The sequence below is a fragment of the Acanthopagrus latus genome, chromosome 16 (genome assembly GCF_904848185.1).
Source record: "Acanthopagrus latus isolate v.2019 chromosome 16, fAcaLat1.1, whole genome shotgun sequence".
Classification (NCBI taxonomy): domain Eukaryota; kingdom Metazoa; phylum Chordata; class Actinopteri; order Spariformes; family Sparidae; genus Acanthopagrus; species Acanthopagrus latus.
Window position 1 is genome coordinate 7,113,220 of NC_051054.1, and position 16,703 is coordinate 7,129,922.

General features: G+C 44.2%; 1 protein-coding gene across 1 annotated transcript in view; it reads left to right on the plus strand.

Annotated features, from left to right (window-relative positions):
- Window positions 1–16,703, plus strand: part of fndc3ba (fibronectin type III domain containing 3Ba) — a 73,326-nt gene that overhangs the window by 42,063 nt on the left and 14,560 nt on the right. The window contains exons 8-22 of the mRNA XM_037072599.1: window positions 1,923–2,074; window positions 2,164–2,223; window positions 2,338–2,476; window positions 3,518–3,571; window positions 3,874–3,998; window positions 4,991–5,165; window positions 5,677–5,763; window positions 7,364–7,499; window positions 8,779–8,850; window positions 9,980–10,098; window positions 10,361–10,466; window positions 11,027–11,199; window positions 11,969–12,082; window positions 12,350–12,499; window positions 14,304–14,584. Of these exons, the coding sequence (XP_036928494.1) occupies window positions 1,923–2,074; window positions 2,164–2,223; window positions 2,338–2,476; window positions 3,518–3,571; window positions 3,874–3,998; window positions 4,991–5,165; window positions 5,677–5,763; window positions 7,364–7,499; window positions 8,779–8,850; window positions 9,980–10,098; window positions 10,361–10,466; window positions 11,027–11,199; window positions 11,969–12,082; window positions 12,350–12,499; window positions 14,304–14,584 (1,943 nt within the window). The remainder of the gene's footprint in view (window positions 1–1,922; window positions 2,075–2,163; window positions 2,224–2,337; window positions 2,477–3,517; window positions 3,572–3,873; window positions 3,999–4,990; window positions 5,166–5,676; window positions 5,764–7,363; window positions 7,500–8,778; window positions 8,851–9,979; window positions 10,099–10,360; window positions 10,467–11,026; window positions 11,200–11,968; window positions 12,083–12,349; window positions 12,500–14,303; window positions 14,585–16,703) is intronic.

The window sequence follows — 16,703 nt, forward strand, 5'->3', positions numbered from 1 at the left end:
GATAAGACATGAAAAGAAGAGTTTCGGGCCCTTCGGGGGACTTGAACCTGATGCGGTGCAGCCAATTTATTTGCTCTCGTAACCTCGAATCACCTCCTCTCTGAGACAGCAGGTTTATTATGGTCAATTCAGAGGGGGGAAGGAGGAGAAGGATAACATTTTTCGAGATCTCCTTGTGTCATCGATTGCTATTTTGTGTCATTAACCGCGGAGCTGAAGTTCTGTCACTTCTGACCTTTATCTTAGCTCATTTCTGCAGACAGACAATAGGTTTTACCGTCCTCCCTGCAGCAGCAAAAAGCGCCTCTTGATTGATTCGGCGGTGTTCTGCACAGACATGCTCTCCTTCATCTAAAAATGTTCCCAGAATTACCTTGTGTTCCTCCGCTTGTATTGCTTGCTTTCTTATAAACAGAATGAAGTGAAGCATTGAAGCAGCGGAGGGGGGGAGGGAGTAATTCTCCTTTGAGTTCACCCTGCACCGCTCTTCTCTTTGTGCTCGGAGAAAGACGCTGCAGCACCGCTGGTCACCTCGAAAAGGCCTTTTAGCTCATAACAGTCACATTTACATTCACATAACGATTGGATTACGGCAGGCATTCTCAGTAAGGCATTACACCAATTAAAATGTTTCTGCAGGTTGGTTATTGGACATTAATATTCATATTTCCTCGCTACGGTGCATAGGCTGATTAATCAGGGTCCTAAAAATGATGTTAAAACTGATCCCACATCAGTTTTTTGTGTGTGGGATCAGACGTGCCGATGGTGCACAGGCCGTCTCTCGGGGTCAAAGAGGACCACAAATCCCTAATTGATACCTTTCATTCTTCATCTGGTCGCCATCCTGTTTCTTTTGCTCATTTCTTTGCACTCCTTTATTTCCTTTTTTGTCCGCCTGTCTCGCTGTCTTTCTCTATGTGACCATTTTACACATCAGCGTTCATCATCTGGTCTTTCATCACATGAAAAGTATCGGCATCGCATGTATGTATCCGCAGCATGTAGTCGTGAATGAACCTCCATGTACGCGTTCCTCATGTGGATGCAGTCGTGCAATCTCATAAAACCTAATCACCACCATCAAAACTCTCAATAAAACCGCGTTCACGTCCGTCTTTCTGTCTGTCCGTCCGTCTGTCTGCCTTCCTCGCAGACTGTCTGGGCATGGTTGTGGTTTGCAATGCCCTCAAGCCACATTCATCGCCTATTCAGTGGCTGTGGAGTCTGGAATAGCAGCAGACTGTGCTAAATTGGCTCACCCACCATGTGCTGCGACTAAAGCTCCCATAAACATGCACACACTTGCCGCCGCACAGGCGGGCACACTGTTTGAACACACAAACGTGCACTGCAGGCCTCTTTTCTCATGTTTCTTCTTTAATGTCCTGCCGTGTTCCTAGCATGGATGTGACTGAGGCATGTGGAGTGATGGTTGTAGTGACACAGTCAAAAGACATAGATCCACCCACACTGCTATGGATCCATTCCACCTATATGTCCATGAAGGTAGAGTTACTGCTTCCTGGAATTGATTAGAATAGAAAGGATCACATACAAAACAACATACAGGGAAACATTCTCTGCATCGGCGACTGTGTTCGGCTACATTAGCCACATTTCCACCACAGGAACTTTCCCCCGGAGACGAAGAACCTTTGGAGGAACTCTGTGTGTTTTTCATGGCACGGACCCGGGTACAGAAGAGGAACATTATTATACAACCTCCAAAAAGTTCCTGCTTGGAGGTTGTACTTTCCGGATATACGGGAACTTTCATCATCCTCAAGGATCTTCAGTCTGCAGACTACTTTAAGTTCCTTGAAAAGCGTCTCCTGGAGCTGAAAGTTTAGTATACTTCAGGCGGAAACACAGCTATTGTGCATTTAACAAACACTGTTTGCGTGATGTGTGTCTTCTAGGTGTCCAACGTGCAGGCGCGCGCTGCACGGCTGTCCTGGGCCCCCCCGGCAGGGCTGGTGAACAGGCTAGGTAACGGGATGCCTGTGTCCTGCTCCTTCGAGGTCTCTCTCTCAGATAAGGGACGAGACGGAAAGTATCGCCTTATATACAGGTGGGAAATACACCAAAAGCTCAAATGAACGACGCTGCAGATGCACAAGGAAGCCTGTGTGACTTTGATTTTGTATGTGTGTGTTTCAGTGGCGAAGAATTGGAGTACCATCTGAAAGACCTAAGGCCAGCGACAGACTACCACGTACGGTAAGGATCCATCTTCTTCCTCCTCCTCAAAAAAAGTTGAATCCTGCATGTTAGGTGGATTTTTTTCCTCTTGCTGTGTGTTTGATTCCTTGATGTCTCACTTGTTTGCTTCAGGGTGTCTGCGATGTACAACTTGGTTCGAGGCTCGTGTTCAGAGGCCGGCTCGTTCACCACACACTGCAGCGTCCCCGACGTCCCGTTATCCCCGAAACTCTCCCACCGCACCAAGAGCACGCTCACCCTACAGTGGAAGGTAAAGGCACAGACATGGCCGTGTTCAGATGCTCCTTTTCATCTTAAAGACTACTCATACCGGGGCTCCCATGGCCCCTTGAGATCCTTGAAAGTATGTGAACTGGAGGGCAAAAAAAAGACCTTGAAAGCTTTTAAAAATAGACATAAATGTTTGTCGATGAATAGAAATTAAAGTCCCTGTCTGCATGTGTCTCCTGCAGAAACACACACATTCTGTTGCAGGCAAACTAAAATGCAAATGTTTGATGAAGGTCGGGCACTAAACAATCGCAAATAATTGTATTTTTGCAAGTTAGACAGTGTGGGGGAGTTTAATTGCAACTTTTGGTCTACTTGTCCCTCTCCTACGCACCTGGCTCATGGACTAATGTGCAAAGTATTTTTCTTTTGAACTCCCATAAAAACACTCTGGGTCTCACTATAAAATATTCTGTGTTGTAACAGCAATTAACCTTGTTCCGTGTCTCAAACTTCTGTTTGCGAATTTGAGGGAACCGGTGCCTGGAATGTCCTTTAAAACTCATCGGACTTTGAAACTTAAGAATGTGTGGGAGCCCTGTCATAAAGTCAAACACAGTGACTCAATGTTATATTGTTTCTGTTAGCTATTTGCTTATTTAAAAAGCAGTCTAATTCCACCAAAGGATAGTCACAGTTCACTTTCTGTCTGATTCCACGTGTCTGTGTCTGCCTCACAGCAGTACACTCGGCAACAAATCTTAACTCTTTGATTAAAGGATGTTTTACTTTGACCTGGTTTATCTTCCAGCTTCACTTTATCAGCCTTAAAGAACCTGAACAGACAGACATTCTTACACAGTGTCATCATCTCTCTGACCTTTTCCACACAATTAATATTCCCCCACTCTCACTGTCACTAATAAAGACTGACACCGGTGAGCCAGACGGAATATGCAGCCAATCATGAAAACGCGGCAGGTATTTTGTCTGTCCCGCTAACCTCTCCGTCTCTCTTTCTCTCTCTCTCTCTCTCCTCTTCCTTTCTGCCTCGCTCGGCCCGTCTCCCTGCCGTCCTCAGCCCCCGGGCGACAACGGATCCAAAATCACAAACTACCTGCTCGAGTGGGATGAGGTAAGCCCGTCTCTGACTCTGTCGGTCATGCTTTCCCCTTTATGTTTTCTTAAAAAGCACTTTGAGCGATCACATACATCGCTCAACTGATGTTGACATTCACCTCCTCAGCAAGATGTAGAAAGCATGTCAATTACGCCTTTCCAATCCACCTCGGGCCTGACTATTCATCTCAGGCTTTTTGTTCCTTATCTGTTTTATTCTTCTATTTAATCTTCCATTGCAATTAATCTTATCCCCGTGTTCTCACCTTATCTCACTTGTTTTTCCTCTCTGTGCACACGTCTCCTTCCTCTCTGCAGGGAAAGAAGAACAGTGTTTTCAGAGAATGTTACTTTGGGAGCCAGAGACACTGTAAGCTGACACGACTGTACCCCGCCTGCGGCTACACGTTCAGAGTGGCTGCGCACAACGACATTGGCACAAGGTATGCACCCATACGCATCAGTACTCCTTCTTGTTCCCTGTCCAATCACTGAAGGAGCGTGGATTTATTAAAACACATGACAGCTTTTTCTCTTGTCCTGACAGCTGGCTTTCCATATGAGACGAGGTCTCGGACCAGGTTTTTTAGTAACCATGGAGACTTATAGTTATGGGAGCAAATTGCATGTTAGCTGCAACATATGGGTTTTTTTCCTGATACGCCCTCATAATGATGGACGGACAGAGTCGAGCAAACATGCACCGGTCCATCTGAGGCCATTATTCTGCATGTGACATGACTCATCTCCCTCTTTCTCATTTTCCCTCCATTTCCCCTCTCCTCTCATCTCCTCTTTGTCATTACGGCGGGGAGCATCCCGCCTGCAGTCGTTAGGGCGACAGGGAGGAGGGAGGAGGTGATAGAGGGCAGCGAGAGCGAGGGAGGAGATATTAACTCCCCTGCTGAACTCAAAGCAGCCCTAATGCATCCTTCAGCTTGATTCCCTCTTTGAAGCCATGGACACACACACACACACACATGCACACACTCGCAGTCGCGTACAAACATAGCCGGCACACGCAAGCTTTAGACAACTCGCTATTTTTCTTACTTGGAAAAAGACACAACCTCTCAGACCTCTGCTGCTGGCCATACCTTCAGCTTCTCCCTCCTGTAACTCGCAAAGAAGCCTCCCAGGCTCCTCCATTCTACCCCTGTCACGACTCCACGGAGATCTCCACACAACCCAGTCCTCACCTGCAGCCCCTGCACTCCCTTCTAATGAGCACTCATGTGCCCTCTTTCTTACTCACATTTTCTGTTTTCCCGTTTTCAAACTGCTCCGCTCTGCTGAATTTGTGATTCATGATGCACAGCCTCCCCTCGCCTTTGCACAGCTGTCCTTTTTCCAGCAAGTCGATAGTTTGCCTCGGCGAGTTAAATGAAAAGTAAAATGTGAATGAAATGGAAATGTGTTTGTGTGTTCCGTGCAGTGGCTTCAGCACAGAGGTGGTGTTTTACACCATGGGCACCCTGCCTGCTCTGCCTCTGGCACCGCGGCTGGTCAGGGCGGGGGTGTCCTGGGTGACCTTGGAGTGGGGGCGTCCCGAGGGCAGTCCGAGCGAGGAGCAGCTCAAATACACACTTGAGATCCAGGAGGACAACAGCGTGAGTAACCACCCAATATTTATAAAAAAACATATAAAGTTTACGTTGCTTGCACACACTCTTTAATTACAATAATAGCCACCCTCGTGAAACAGGAAACCTTGAATTGGTTTTGAATCCCGCAGGCAGAAAATAAGGAGAATAAAAAAAATCTGCACCTGGAAACTATCTACTTTAAAAAACACAATACGATAAAATATTTAAAAATTACATGCATAATGCATTGCAAAATTGTTTGGGGAAATGTAAAGCAGATGCACAGCGCAGCAAATCCTATAATACACAACCATACACACAGAAACACACACCATATGCTTATGAATCGCTCCCACAAGCTGCTTCTCCCCCTCACACACACACACACACACACACACACACACACATTTATATATATATGATGCAAAAGTCAGCATTTATTGCATCCATATGCCCCGATAACGTACACTGATGCTAATCGATGCTGAAAGAATCGCTCGAAACAGGCAGATTACTGACAGTATTTCACCCACAGGGAACAGACTTTCATCCAAAGTACACTGGAGAAAACTTGACCTGTACTGTACAAGGCCTGAAGAGGAGCACACAGTATAAATTCAGGGTGAGTGATGACATGATGTGTATACTAATGCGTGTGCATATGTGTGTGTGTTTTTGTAGCAGTGTAGCAAGACGATTTTTCTACTTTTGTTTTTAATCCCTCCCCAGGAATCATTAGAAATCAATAGACAGTTTGGGAAATACACACAATTCACTTTCTTAGGTTAGTTAGCTTAGTTTAGTGAACTAGAAACAGGCAGTGTAGTCTGGTTGTCACTTGTTTGTTGGACCTTGTAAGGAAATAATTTGAGTATGAAGGCAGGTTTTATATCTTTGGCGAGAGCTAGGCTAGCTATTTCCAGTGCTAAGCTCAGCTAACTTTCTTCTCTTTGTAGCTTCAATTTACAGCGTAGTCGGCTATCAATCGTCTCATCTGATTCTGAAGAAAGCATGTTTCTAAATGCAGTAAACAGCAAAATTAGTTTTTTAATTGTTAAACTTTACTTCATCAATGTAACATTATAGAGAAGAGAGACGAAAAGACAAGAGAGAGAATCGAAGTATCTGTTGAGTGCTGAATGCTGTCAGTTTACCTGAAATTAAACAGAAGCTAATGTTAGCTTACACTTCGTCTTCTTCGATGACTTTTCCGGAACGCAAAATGAAGCACACCTTTACCTTGAGCAAACATGTGGATATCTATAGTTTTTGAACATTGTCAGAAACATTCTCACCGAAATATATAACAATGTTTTGAGTCAGCACAGAGTACGGCTTTTAACTCCTCGAGTAACCTGTCATCTTCACTTACTTACTTGATAAACTTCAAGTCAGATATTCTCCTTCCGTTGACGGGAATGATTTTGCCAAGGATATCAGCTTATCCCGATGTATTCTCGTGGTCATACAACATCCATCAAATCAAGGAAGACAGCGTTTTGCTACAACAGAATTAGCTGCAATTTAACCAGCAACGAAACCTTGCAATTCAACCAGCCGAGCAGAGAATCAGTCCTGGTCTACTGAAAGCTTTGATGGCTATTCACGATGTGAGAACATTATGAGACAAAGCGTACGGACAGAGGATCTCTGTACTGTGCAAGTGCATTTGAGTGTTAATGCAGGTACTCGCGTGTGTCGTCAGCAGTGTGTTATGGTGCAATCATCTCAAACAACTGCTTACATGAGCCTTCTGTGTCCTCGCTCACACTGTTGGGTGGGACGGTGGATGTTTAATGACACCAACACACTCGTGCTCGCACACAAAGAGGCTCCTTGGTGTTCTTTGTGATGTCCTTTGCGGTGTGAACATCTGGGTACAAAGTGAAATTGATTGTCCGTTAGATGGGGTAATGGAGGAAGTAAACTGGAGAGAAATGAAGGCGAGGGGAGCCGGGAGAACCACAGATGAAGGAGCAGAGAGTAATGGTTTCTATTAATCAGGATTGTTCCTGTACCTCTTGATAGATTTCCCTTTATGTTCTCTTCTCTCATCCAACCAGGTTGACGGTGCCTCGCTTTTTTTTTGCCTTGCACTCCATTATTACTCATTTTATCTCTTCTTCTACCCTCACGCCGTCCCTCCTCTACATCACGTCCTTCTGCCAGCTTTTCTCTCTCAATGTACTTTAACCCTCTGTTGTACGTTTCCATCCCCACAGCTCATAGCATCAAACATGGAGGGAAAGAGCAGTCCCAGTGAAGTGTTGGTGTGCACCACCAATCCAGACAAACCAGGCCCTCCATCTGCACCCTGTGTCACCACAGCGACACCCTACGGATTCACCGTCACATGGGGTAAGAGTGTATGCTCAGTGGTCATAACACACAAACCCCAACACTTCATACACTTTTGTACACAAAAGTTTTTATAGTGGATCGCAAATGGAAAGTGGAATTAAGTTTTTAAACAGTCCGATGTAGTCCCAGTCTCCAGAGGCCATGAGATCTGAAATTGATTTGACATTTGATGTTTTTTTACACTCTCAATCCACGGTTCGGATCGTGCACCCATTTTTAGATGGGGTGCTCATTTTAGCTCAGCATCTACCGCGAAGATTTTGACATTAAAACGGGTGTAAATACCATCTCTTCCAATCAATTTTCGGATCTCATGACTCCCTGAGACTTTCCATCTGCATGAGGGTGCGTAGTACATAATGACTGAATGTTGACTTTTTGGATGAACTTATCATTTAATTAGTTGGGTTTTTTTGAGAGATCACAGAAAAAAAAAGTTTATTGTTATTATTCCTGAAAGGTGGGAAACCACTGGCAAACTGCTGCCCCAGGGGTGTTATCATGAAATTGAGGTAGCAGCCATAAAAGTCATCATGTCCGCTATCATCCATCTGTCTCGTGTTAGTACCTCAGGAGTCAGAGCAGCCTGGCCTTCGCTCTAACGTTGCAATTATATCTCTGGATCGCCCCTCAGATCAGTCATCTGACTCTAATGGCTTCAAACACGACACATTTCAAAGGTTGTTGACTATTTATTTTACTGTCAGTTTCTCTTTTATTATCTAGCAAGTAGCGTGATTTCTGCACAAACTGCAGCTTGACCATTTCATGGCGATGTAACTGCTGTATTTTTGCTTTAGGTTTGTTTTCATCCAAACAGTATTACCCAGGGCCGCGTCACCAATAATCTGTAATGAATCATCCCCCAGTAGTGTTTTATTTCAGAGCGACCGTCGATGTTTCTGTGGTCCGCATGCAGATGCAAACAGAAATAATAGAAACTAGAGAGATTTCCCACCAGCTGTCTCGCTACTGAAACATTTGGCAGTGATTTGATAACTGTGCTCTGTGGGACTTATCATTTTTTTTGCCTGGCTGAAAGACAAACAAGCTGCCACAGCCCCTGGCAGTTCATGAGAAACAGTATAATGTCTTCAGAATTGATGAGGATGCTAAATGTCATAAAAACCGGATGACTCATGAATGTCATTTTTTGGGAATTTGGCACCTCTTCCAAAAACATTTGAAGGCCGAGCTGAAAATTTGAATTGTTTTACGTGTATTCCTGATGTTTATGTGTGATATTAACCCAAACTAATACTTTTCCCTCCAACAGATCCTCCCCAGGACAACGGGGGTTCAGAGGCTCTCACGTACCTGCTAGAGATCTCCGAGGGATGCTCTGAAGGTACGTCTTACATCCATCTATGCACTCTTCTGTCCTTACACGGCACTCTTAGCACTAAACTGCCATGTTCTCAAGGCAATCATCTTACAATAATAATAAAAAGCGCAAAATGTACCATCCGTCCTCTCCCCTCCACGCTCATTCTCTCACTTACACTCTTAAGACGAAAAGCAGCCATAATTCACTCTTTGTTAGAACTGATTTAACGCACAGCCCTATTTTTAGATTTCCTCAGATCTGCTTCATGTCATTCAAAAGGCAACACAGCTAGCGTACAAGTAGTCTGCAGCTCCACTTTCAGGCACCGATCCTTTGTGCAAGAGGAAAAACAGCTGACTGGTACGAAAGCAGCATTGACACGTCAGAGATGTTTCAGAGATCCTTTTATGATTTCTTTTAGAGGAGTGCTTACTTTAACTCATGGAGGGGAAACTGAAATGAAATGTTAACATTGACAAAGGCCCTTCATTGATTTGAATTTTCTAACTTTTGTCACTCAACTTTGTGATCTTTCTTTTTGGTGAATAATAATTGCCACCGGAATAGATTAGAACTGTGGAGGAAAAAGTGGAAAAGTGGACTTTTGGAAAATGTAAATGGTGGTCATCAGGACTCAAAACAATGATCTGTTAAACCACACAAATCCAGATGTGAGTCACAGCAATCAGTTCTAACATTTTTTGGAATCAAATCTTGGATTTGGAGAATGGTGACAACCCTATCAGATGTACAGTAATTGTACTGCCCATGATTCATCAGATGATTGGTGTGTGTGATTACTGCTCTGAAACGCTGTCTTTTTGAGATGCAGTGCTCTAAAGTTTTCTTTACCTCATCATTATGTTGTAGTCACAGTATGCACGCAAACATCTTCTGCCAACCTGCTTTCCATGCTGTGCTGTCAACTGAACCTATACAGTATTTTTGCATAACACAGGTGGAATAATACATTTACACAATCATACATAACAAACATACTTATATAAAGCAGAGTGCAGGTGTTGAGTAGAAACTTTTTGATTTTTTTTTAGAAAATAAGAAGTAGATGGACTTCAGTTTGTGGCTGCACTTAAGGCTCGTGTGTGATTATTGGTGCCATTGTGTTTTTTCTGTGTGTGTGTGTGAGCAGCGAACCAGTGGGAGGTAGCCTATAGCGGTCCAGCGACAGAATGTATGTGTGAGCGCCTGACACCAGGGACCGTCTACCGCCTACGTGTGTGCAGCATCACCACCGGAGGACACAGCCCTGTAAGACACACACACACACACACACACACACACACACACACACACACACACACACACACACACACACGAAAAACTTCAGAGCGGCAACATGCTGTCACAGCGATGCATCTGTGTAAAGCATTTGTGGGAAAATCTCCAATCTGCAGAAACATGATCAACGACAATAATTCACTTTTCTTCCAGTTATTAATCAAACTGATCTATAACTCGACTTCCCTTCTCCCTCTGTTTTGATTTCCTGTGTTTATTGCTGCTCCTGAAGTGCACTGTTAGTGTTCCGGTCCGTACATTAAGCGTCCCGCCAGGGCCCTGCCAGCCGCCGAGGATTGTGGGGAAAGCCAAACACAAGGAAGTGCAGTTAGAATGGGGTGAGTGCAGACACACACGTACACTGTGTTTGGTTTTATTTAGCAAAATGTCTTTATATTTGTTTAATGAAAGGCGGCTAAATCACCCTCTGGCTGCTCGATACGTGTTCCTGGCCAACACTAATGTAACCTCGATCAACCATGTTTTAGCCTAATTGAGCCCTAATTCAGCTCATTAAATGCCTAACCCAGCCTCATATCTGGCTTGACTCTCCTAATGTCAGACCGTTATGGCAGATTAGCTCTGTTATCTGTTGGCAGTCAAGAGTCTCCCAGTTTGAAATGCTGAGGAACTACTTGTTTTAACCGGGCTAATGCAGCTGGCCGCAGCCCTAATCGGGTCACATTGAAGCAGCACGGCCGCAATTAGTAGCTCGAGTTGAAGGTCAGACATGTACGGAGGTTTCTCCCCACCGTCTCTGTCATATATTACTTTGACCATACTGAAACTGAGGAAAGAATTACTGAAAAAGGGACCAAACTAAAGATAAACTGTAATCATGTATTCTGTTTGACTGTAACTGTTCTGTCTCTCTCTCTCATTCTCCATTGTCCTGTAGACACCCCTGCATCTGAGGGAGTGTGTGAGGAGTGTGTGTTCAGCCTGGAGATGAGCGAGGGGGACACCAAGCCGGCGGAGGTCTACAACGGGTCGGAGTTGCAATGCACCGTGGGTAGCCTGTTACCTGGTGCCACATACAGCTTCCGGCTGCGTGCCGCCAACGAGGCCGGGGTGAGAAACTCGTTTGCAAGGCACAGCAGGAACATGATGACTAGTAATAAAAAAATAAATAGAAAAAGCAATAGAAAAACACATCTATTAGTAATTCGCCAAAAAATGTCCCCTCCCTGAACAAACAGTGTGAAATCAGCTGTTCAGTCTGCATTTAAAAAAAATATATAATTCTCTGCCTCACCACTGTGAAACTCTGCGTTTAATGGCTCTCATGCCCATGAAATCTATTTGGCACATCGAGTACGTGAACTGTTGATCCTCTTCATATGATCCATGAGAACATTAAAAAGAACCTCATAATTCAATATAAAATGTTTTTTTATTGTGGCCGCCCGGACAGACACACTTAGACAAAGGGCCAGTGTCTATTAGATCAGCGTGTCCCAGACGGACTAACAGCGTCTGTGTTTGGATGAAGAGCAGCTCCACAGTCTGATGCTAACGTTTAATTGGTTTGACCGTCCGCAGACTGGAGAGTGAACTAGCACTCAGACTGGCTGATCAGATGTGGGCTCAAACACGGCACACACACTCGAAATTGGACAGAACAGCACACACATGCAGAGGGGCACCGACCGAACACATGCACCTGCTAGGGATGGGCGTTTAAATGATATACACAAACAATAGCTAAAACCTAAGCTTACATATAGTCTCATGTCATGATATCAATATAATACATTCACAGACAACCCAGTTTGATTGGTGCCACCTGTTTGGCTTGTCTCGGGTCAAACAAGCTTCATCACGACTCTTCTCTTTTCAGTTCGGGGCGTACTCCGAGCCAACAGAGGTAACGACTGCGGCGGGTCCTCCTGGCCAGTGCGGGGCGCCACTCATCACTCTCACCAGTAACACCTGCGTAACGCTCAACTGGGAGGTGAGTGAAACTAAGATACACTCCTTTTTTATCATTATTCAAAGTAAGGCAACAGTTTTATAAGCAAAGTTAGAAAGAAAGAAAGAGGGCAGGTGAACCCAGGAGACTGTGTCTGATCAGCTCCCCTGGATGATGCATCCACCTTGATAGAGCGTGTCCTCAGCAGTCTAGTGCTTTATCCCAATTTATGACAGTATTTTCTTTTTTTAAAATTCAAAACTCCCACTGATTTTCCCCAGCTGAGTGTGTGTTTTCTGTCCGTTGCAGAGTCCCGAGGGTTCGGGCACAGACATCTCTGAGTATCGCTTGGAGTGGGCGAGGGAAGACGAACCCATGGAGCTCATCTACTGCGGATCTGCCACCCAGTGTGAACTGTCAGACCTGACACCTGCCACAGATTACTGCTGCAGGCTACAGGTATTACGATCCGAGACACGCCTGCCTCTCTGCATGAAGTACATGTTCAGTTTTCACATCCCCACAGAGATACATATGGATGTCTGGGCAGCTTCTTTCGCATTTCTCATTAGTTTTACATTTGTGGAATCCAGCCCATTGACAGACATTAAGAATAACATACAATAATATACAGTAATATAGAAATAGCCAGCTATCTTCTTTTGACCTTTTTTTATCCTTCGAAATTAGCGAAAATGTCAATAAGAGGTCACAACAATTCAGGTAGGGTGATAAATGCTTTGAGAGGTTTCAGTAGTTTGAAAGCGCTTGAAAACTGCTTCATTTTTAACTGTCATAAAGCTTTACGAACCCTGTGCGAGAGCACATAAACTATTTAGCATCGTAAACAGACAAATGCATACTCATCAGCACAGTTGCGAGCGTGGCTGGGATTCATCGGGACACCAAGAAAGGACAGATGCAGAACACTTCCATACAAATGTCAGTGAAAGGAGCATCAAAAGCGAGAAACACAGACAGAGAGCAGTGAATGGTTGATGCTAATTAATTCCATTTATGTTCGGACTATTAATCTGATGCATACACAAGTGCGCAGTTTTGTTTTCTATGTGTGTTTGTCTCACACGCGCGCGCACACACACACACACACACACACACACACACACACACACACACACACACACACACACACACACTCACACACTCACATAAGAGCTCTCTCATGTCCCCTCTGAAGCTATGAATCCAATAACAACATGTTTTATGGCTCACTTCTTTATGGCCTCATTCATAGCTTAGAGGAGAACAGAAAGTCATCCTCATGTCCCAGTCAATGCTTTCATGTGCGTGTATACATGTTTTTTTGCTTTTGTACTTTGTGTGCATTGGCAGGGCACACGTGTGTGTTCATATGTGTAATAATGGGGCAGATGTGGCTCCGATAGTTTGAACTCTTCATGACTCCCGGGCCTGTATGGACCCAGTGCAGGTTCTCCCACCGTAGGAGTGTTGCAAATCTGCAGAGCCTGACACACACTTGTTTTATACAGGCACACAAGGGTAACGTAAATCAAGAGGTAAATCAGAAATACGACTCAAATACAGTGTCCCTTCAAAGTGTGTACTATAGATAGTTTGCTGCCAAGATAAAGCAGTACGACTTTTCCGTAGGCAGCAAATCACACCCTCCACTCCTTGAATTGCACTTGCGTCAAGGTTGGAAAGTGGATGCAGTTAATTTTTAGACTTAAAAAAAGTCCCTTGCTTTTCAAAGTACTGTATATTTTTGAGGATTACAATAAATCCATCACTCCTTGCTGACAGCTTGTTGTGTCTTGCAGTTAAGTGCATGCTTCACTTGTAAATTTAAATAAATTGAGGGAACATTTTAGTTTTTTTTGTTTTTTTTTACTTCGAGCTTTGATAATCAAGCAAATGTGTCCTTAAAAAACTCCATATTTTCTCCTCGTTTTCCTCCTCGATGAGTTTGTGAGAGGCAGTGAAATTGGCGGTTTTAATGGAGGACAGTTGAGGTGAATATAAATGTGTGTTTCCCATCACAAGAAACAGACTAAGCGTTCTTTGACAGCTCATTTATATTCATCTCTGTCTGCTGGTTTTTCCTGCCTTTTGTCGTTTCTTTGTGTCTTTTTATTCACTTTATTTCACTGTCTGTTGCTTTGACTGTGTTCGTCTTTCTGCTAACAGTTCGCTTCACCTCTCATTTGTCACGGCCTCTGTCTCCCTGCTTATCCACTCCTCTGCCTCTGTCTCACCCTCCTTGTTTCTGTGCCCGACACAGGCGGTGAATCAGGCTGGCGCCGGTCCCCACAGCGAGCAGGTGAGCTTCCGGACCCCGGCAACGAATCCCGACCCGGTCTCCTCTCTCGCTCTCCTGGACCTCCCGACCTCCTCGGAGTCGGGTCACTCCCCGTCTACCTGCCTCCTGCTGAAGTGGGACGAGCCGAACAGCAACGGGGCGGAGATCAGCTCCTACGTCATCACCCTGGATGACCAAACCATCACTGTGGAATCAGGGACGAGTCACCTGGTCACAGACCTGCAGCCGGACAGCGAGTACAGGTACTGGGATTTATGTGGATAATAAATAGCAAATACTGGGCCGACATTACATCGCATAACTTGATTAGATTTGCTTTAAATGGTAATTTCAGCTATCGAGGTCACAGCTTAATGGCCAATACTGAAACTAGAACGACTGGTCGTGGAGTTTGAAAGTCTTGACCTCCAAGATACCAAAAGTCAGGTTATCTCAAAGTCTTAAATTTTGAGCTCAGACTTTAAAAAAGAAAAACTGTAGGCACAGAGGTGAACATGATGCTCTTGGCAAGATTTGATTTTTATTACAAAGTCATCCATTTTATGTTTTATAGGTATAATGTTTATGCCTGCCTACCATCGAGGCCTTACATCAACAGTTACATATTCATGAAATGCTCCAAATGCAGAAAAAAACAAAAGAACAACTGCTACTACTGTAACTAGCCAATAGCTAATAGTTCTGTTTGTATTCGGTAATGTATCATTTTCATCCAAACTGTAAATGTTACATTGATTTTATGGCACTTTAAAGGCAGTTGTAATAGTAATAGTAGTTTCTAGCAGCTGTGGTAGTCTTGTAGTAGATGTTTGCATCAGCAGTGATTAGACCTGTGTTCCACTCCAGCAGCAGTAAACAACTACTCAGTAATCTGAATCACCAGCTACTGTTATTGTGCCTCTGTAAGCAGTTCTGTTATTACCGGAGTGTGTGTTTGTGTGTGTGTGTGTGTTTGTGCGTGCAAGTGGTTGTGCGGTAAGTTCCCTGAAATTGAGTGTGTGTGTGTGGGGTTGGGGTCGGTGATCACACGCCATTGTTTTCATTCTCAGGTTGTTTTTGTCCCCTGGTCACTCTGCTCTCTTGCATAATCGCCTCCACCGAGGCGGAACACACCGTGCATGCGTTTGCTCGTGCACATGTGTACATCTGCTTGTGGGTGTTCTTTGTGTGTGTGCCAGTGACGGTAATTTCGGTTGTTTTTTTTACAGCAGTGGGGTACTTCAAACGACATGATTCACATTTTATATGTGTGTTTGGTTTCGTGAGGGGCCTTGTTGTTCGCTCTGTTAGGAAACCAGGCCGCGTGTGTGCGCTTCGGTGCGGGTCTGAGGTGTTGTCGTTCTGAGGTTATTTTTTTGATCAATAATGTTTTCTGCGGTAGAGAGGAGCTTCTGTTGGCGGACCTCTTGGATGAACAAGAACCTAAAAAAAAAAAACACCCTGATGGACAGGAAAAAAAATGAAAAAGTGTGATGGGTCTCCTTTAATATTACTCTACACCACATCATGTTTAAAAAAAGCAACAACAACCAAAAAAACCACATCAGCTGCAGAGATTTTTTTCGTCAGTGGCTTTTTTCCCCCCCAGACATCCTTATGCATCCCCATTTTATACTGTCACAGTCCATTAATAACATTAGAAGGTGTTAAAGTCCCTGGAGACACGTTAAGAGGATAATGGCCACACTCACACGTCACCGAATACTGATTCACTAATAGCAGCAGTGCTCAGAAAGTGCATTACTGAACTGACAAGAACATCATTTATTTCCAACAAGTAATTAAAGGAGACAGCTTGTCACATAATTACATTAGCATTACACAGCCACATTAACCCCCTTGATTTTCTTAATTCTAGTGTTGTAATACATACGTTTTCATCTATACCATCGTGTAGATTGCTACGCAACGGCATGCAATCGATCATCGTGAAAAGTTGAGCTTCCTCATCTTTCATTCTCTCCCTTTTTTCTCTGTCCCTCATCATCTTTTATCTATATGCTTAATTACCCAGGAGATGGATGAGCATTGCCCTTTCTCTTCTGTCTTCACTGAGCCACACAAATTATAATGAAAGGTTACAGTTACAGAGAATCGGCAATTAAATGTCAGACAGTTGATCCTCTCTCGCCGAGGGCTTCTGATTTGGGTGCTAATCGGCCGATCAGACATTGCCAGAAAAGGGCGTCGAAGGGGAGAGATTCCTAGAAGAAAGGCAGCAGGTGGGGGGCGGGGGTCCGATGGCAAAAATCAATTTTTGTCAAGTGTCTGTGTGGCTTCCATCGGGTGCGTTTTCATGATGTAGTTACACATTTAAAAAGTCATACACACTCACGCTGGCTTTTCTCATAATCAAGTTGG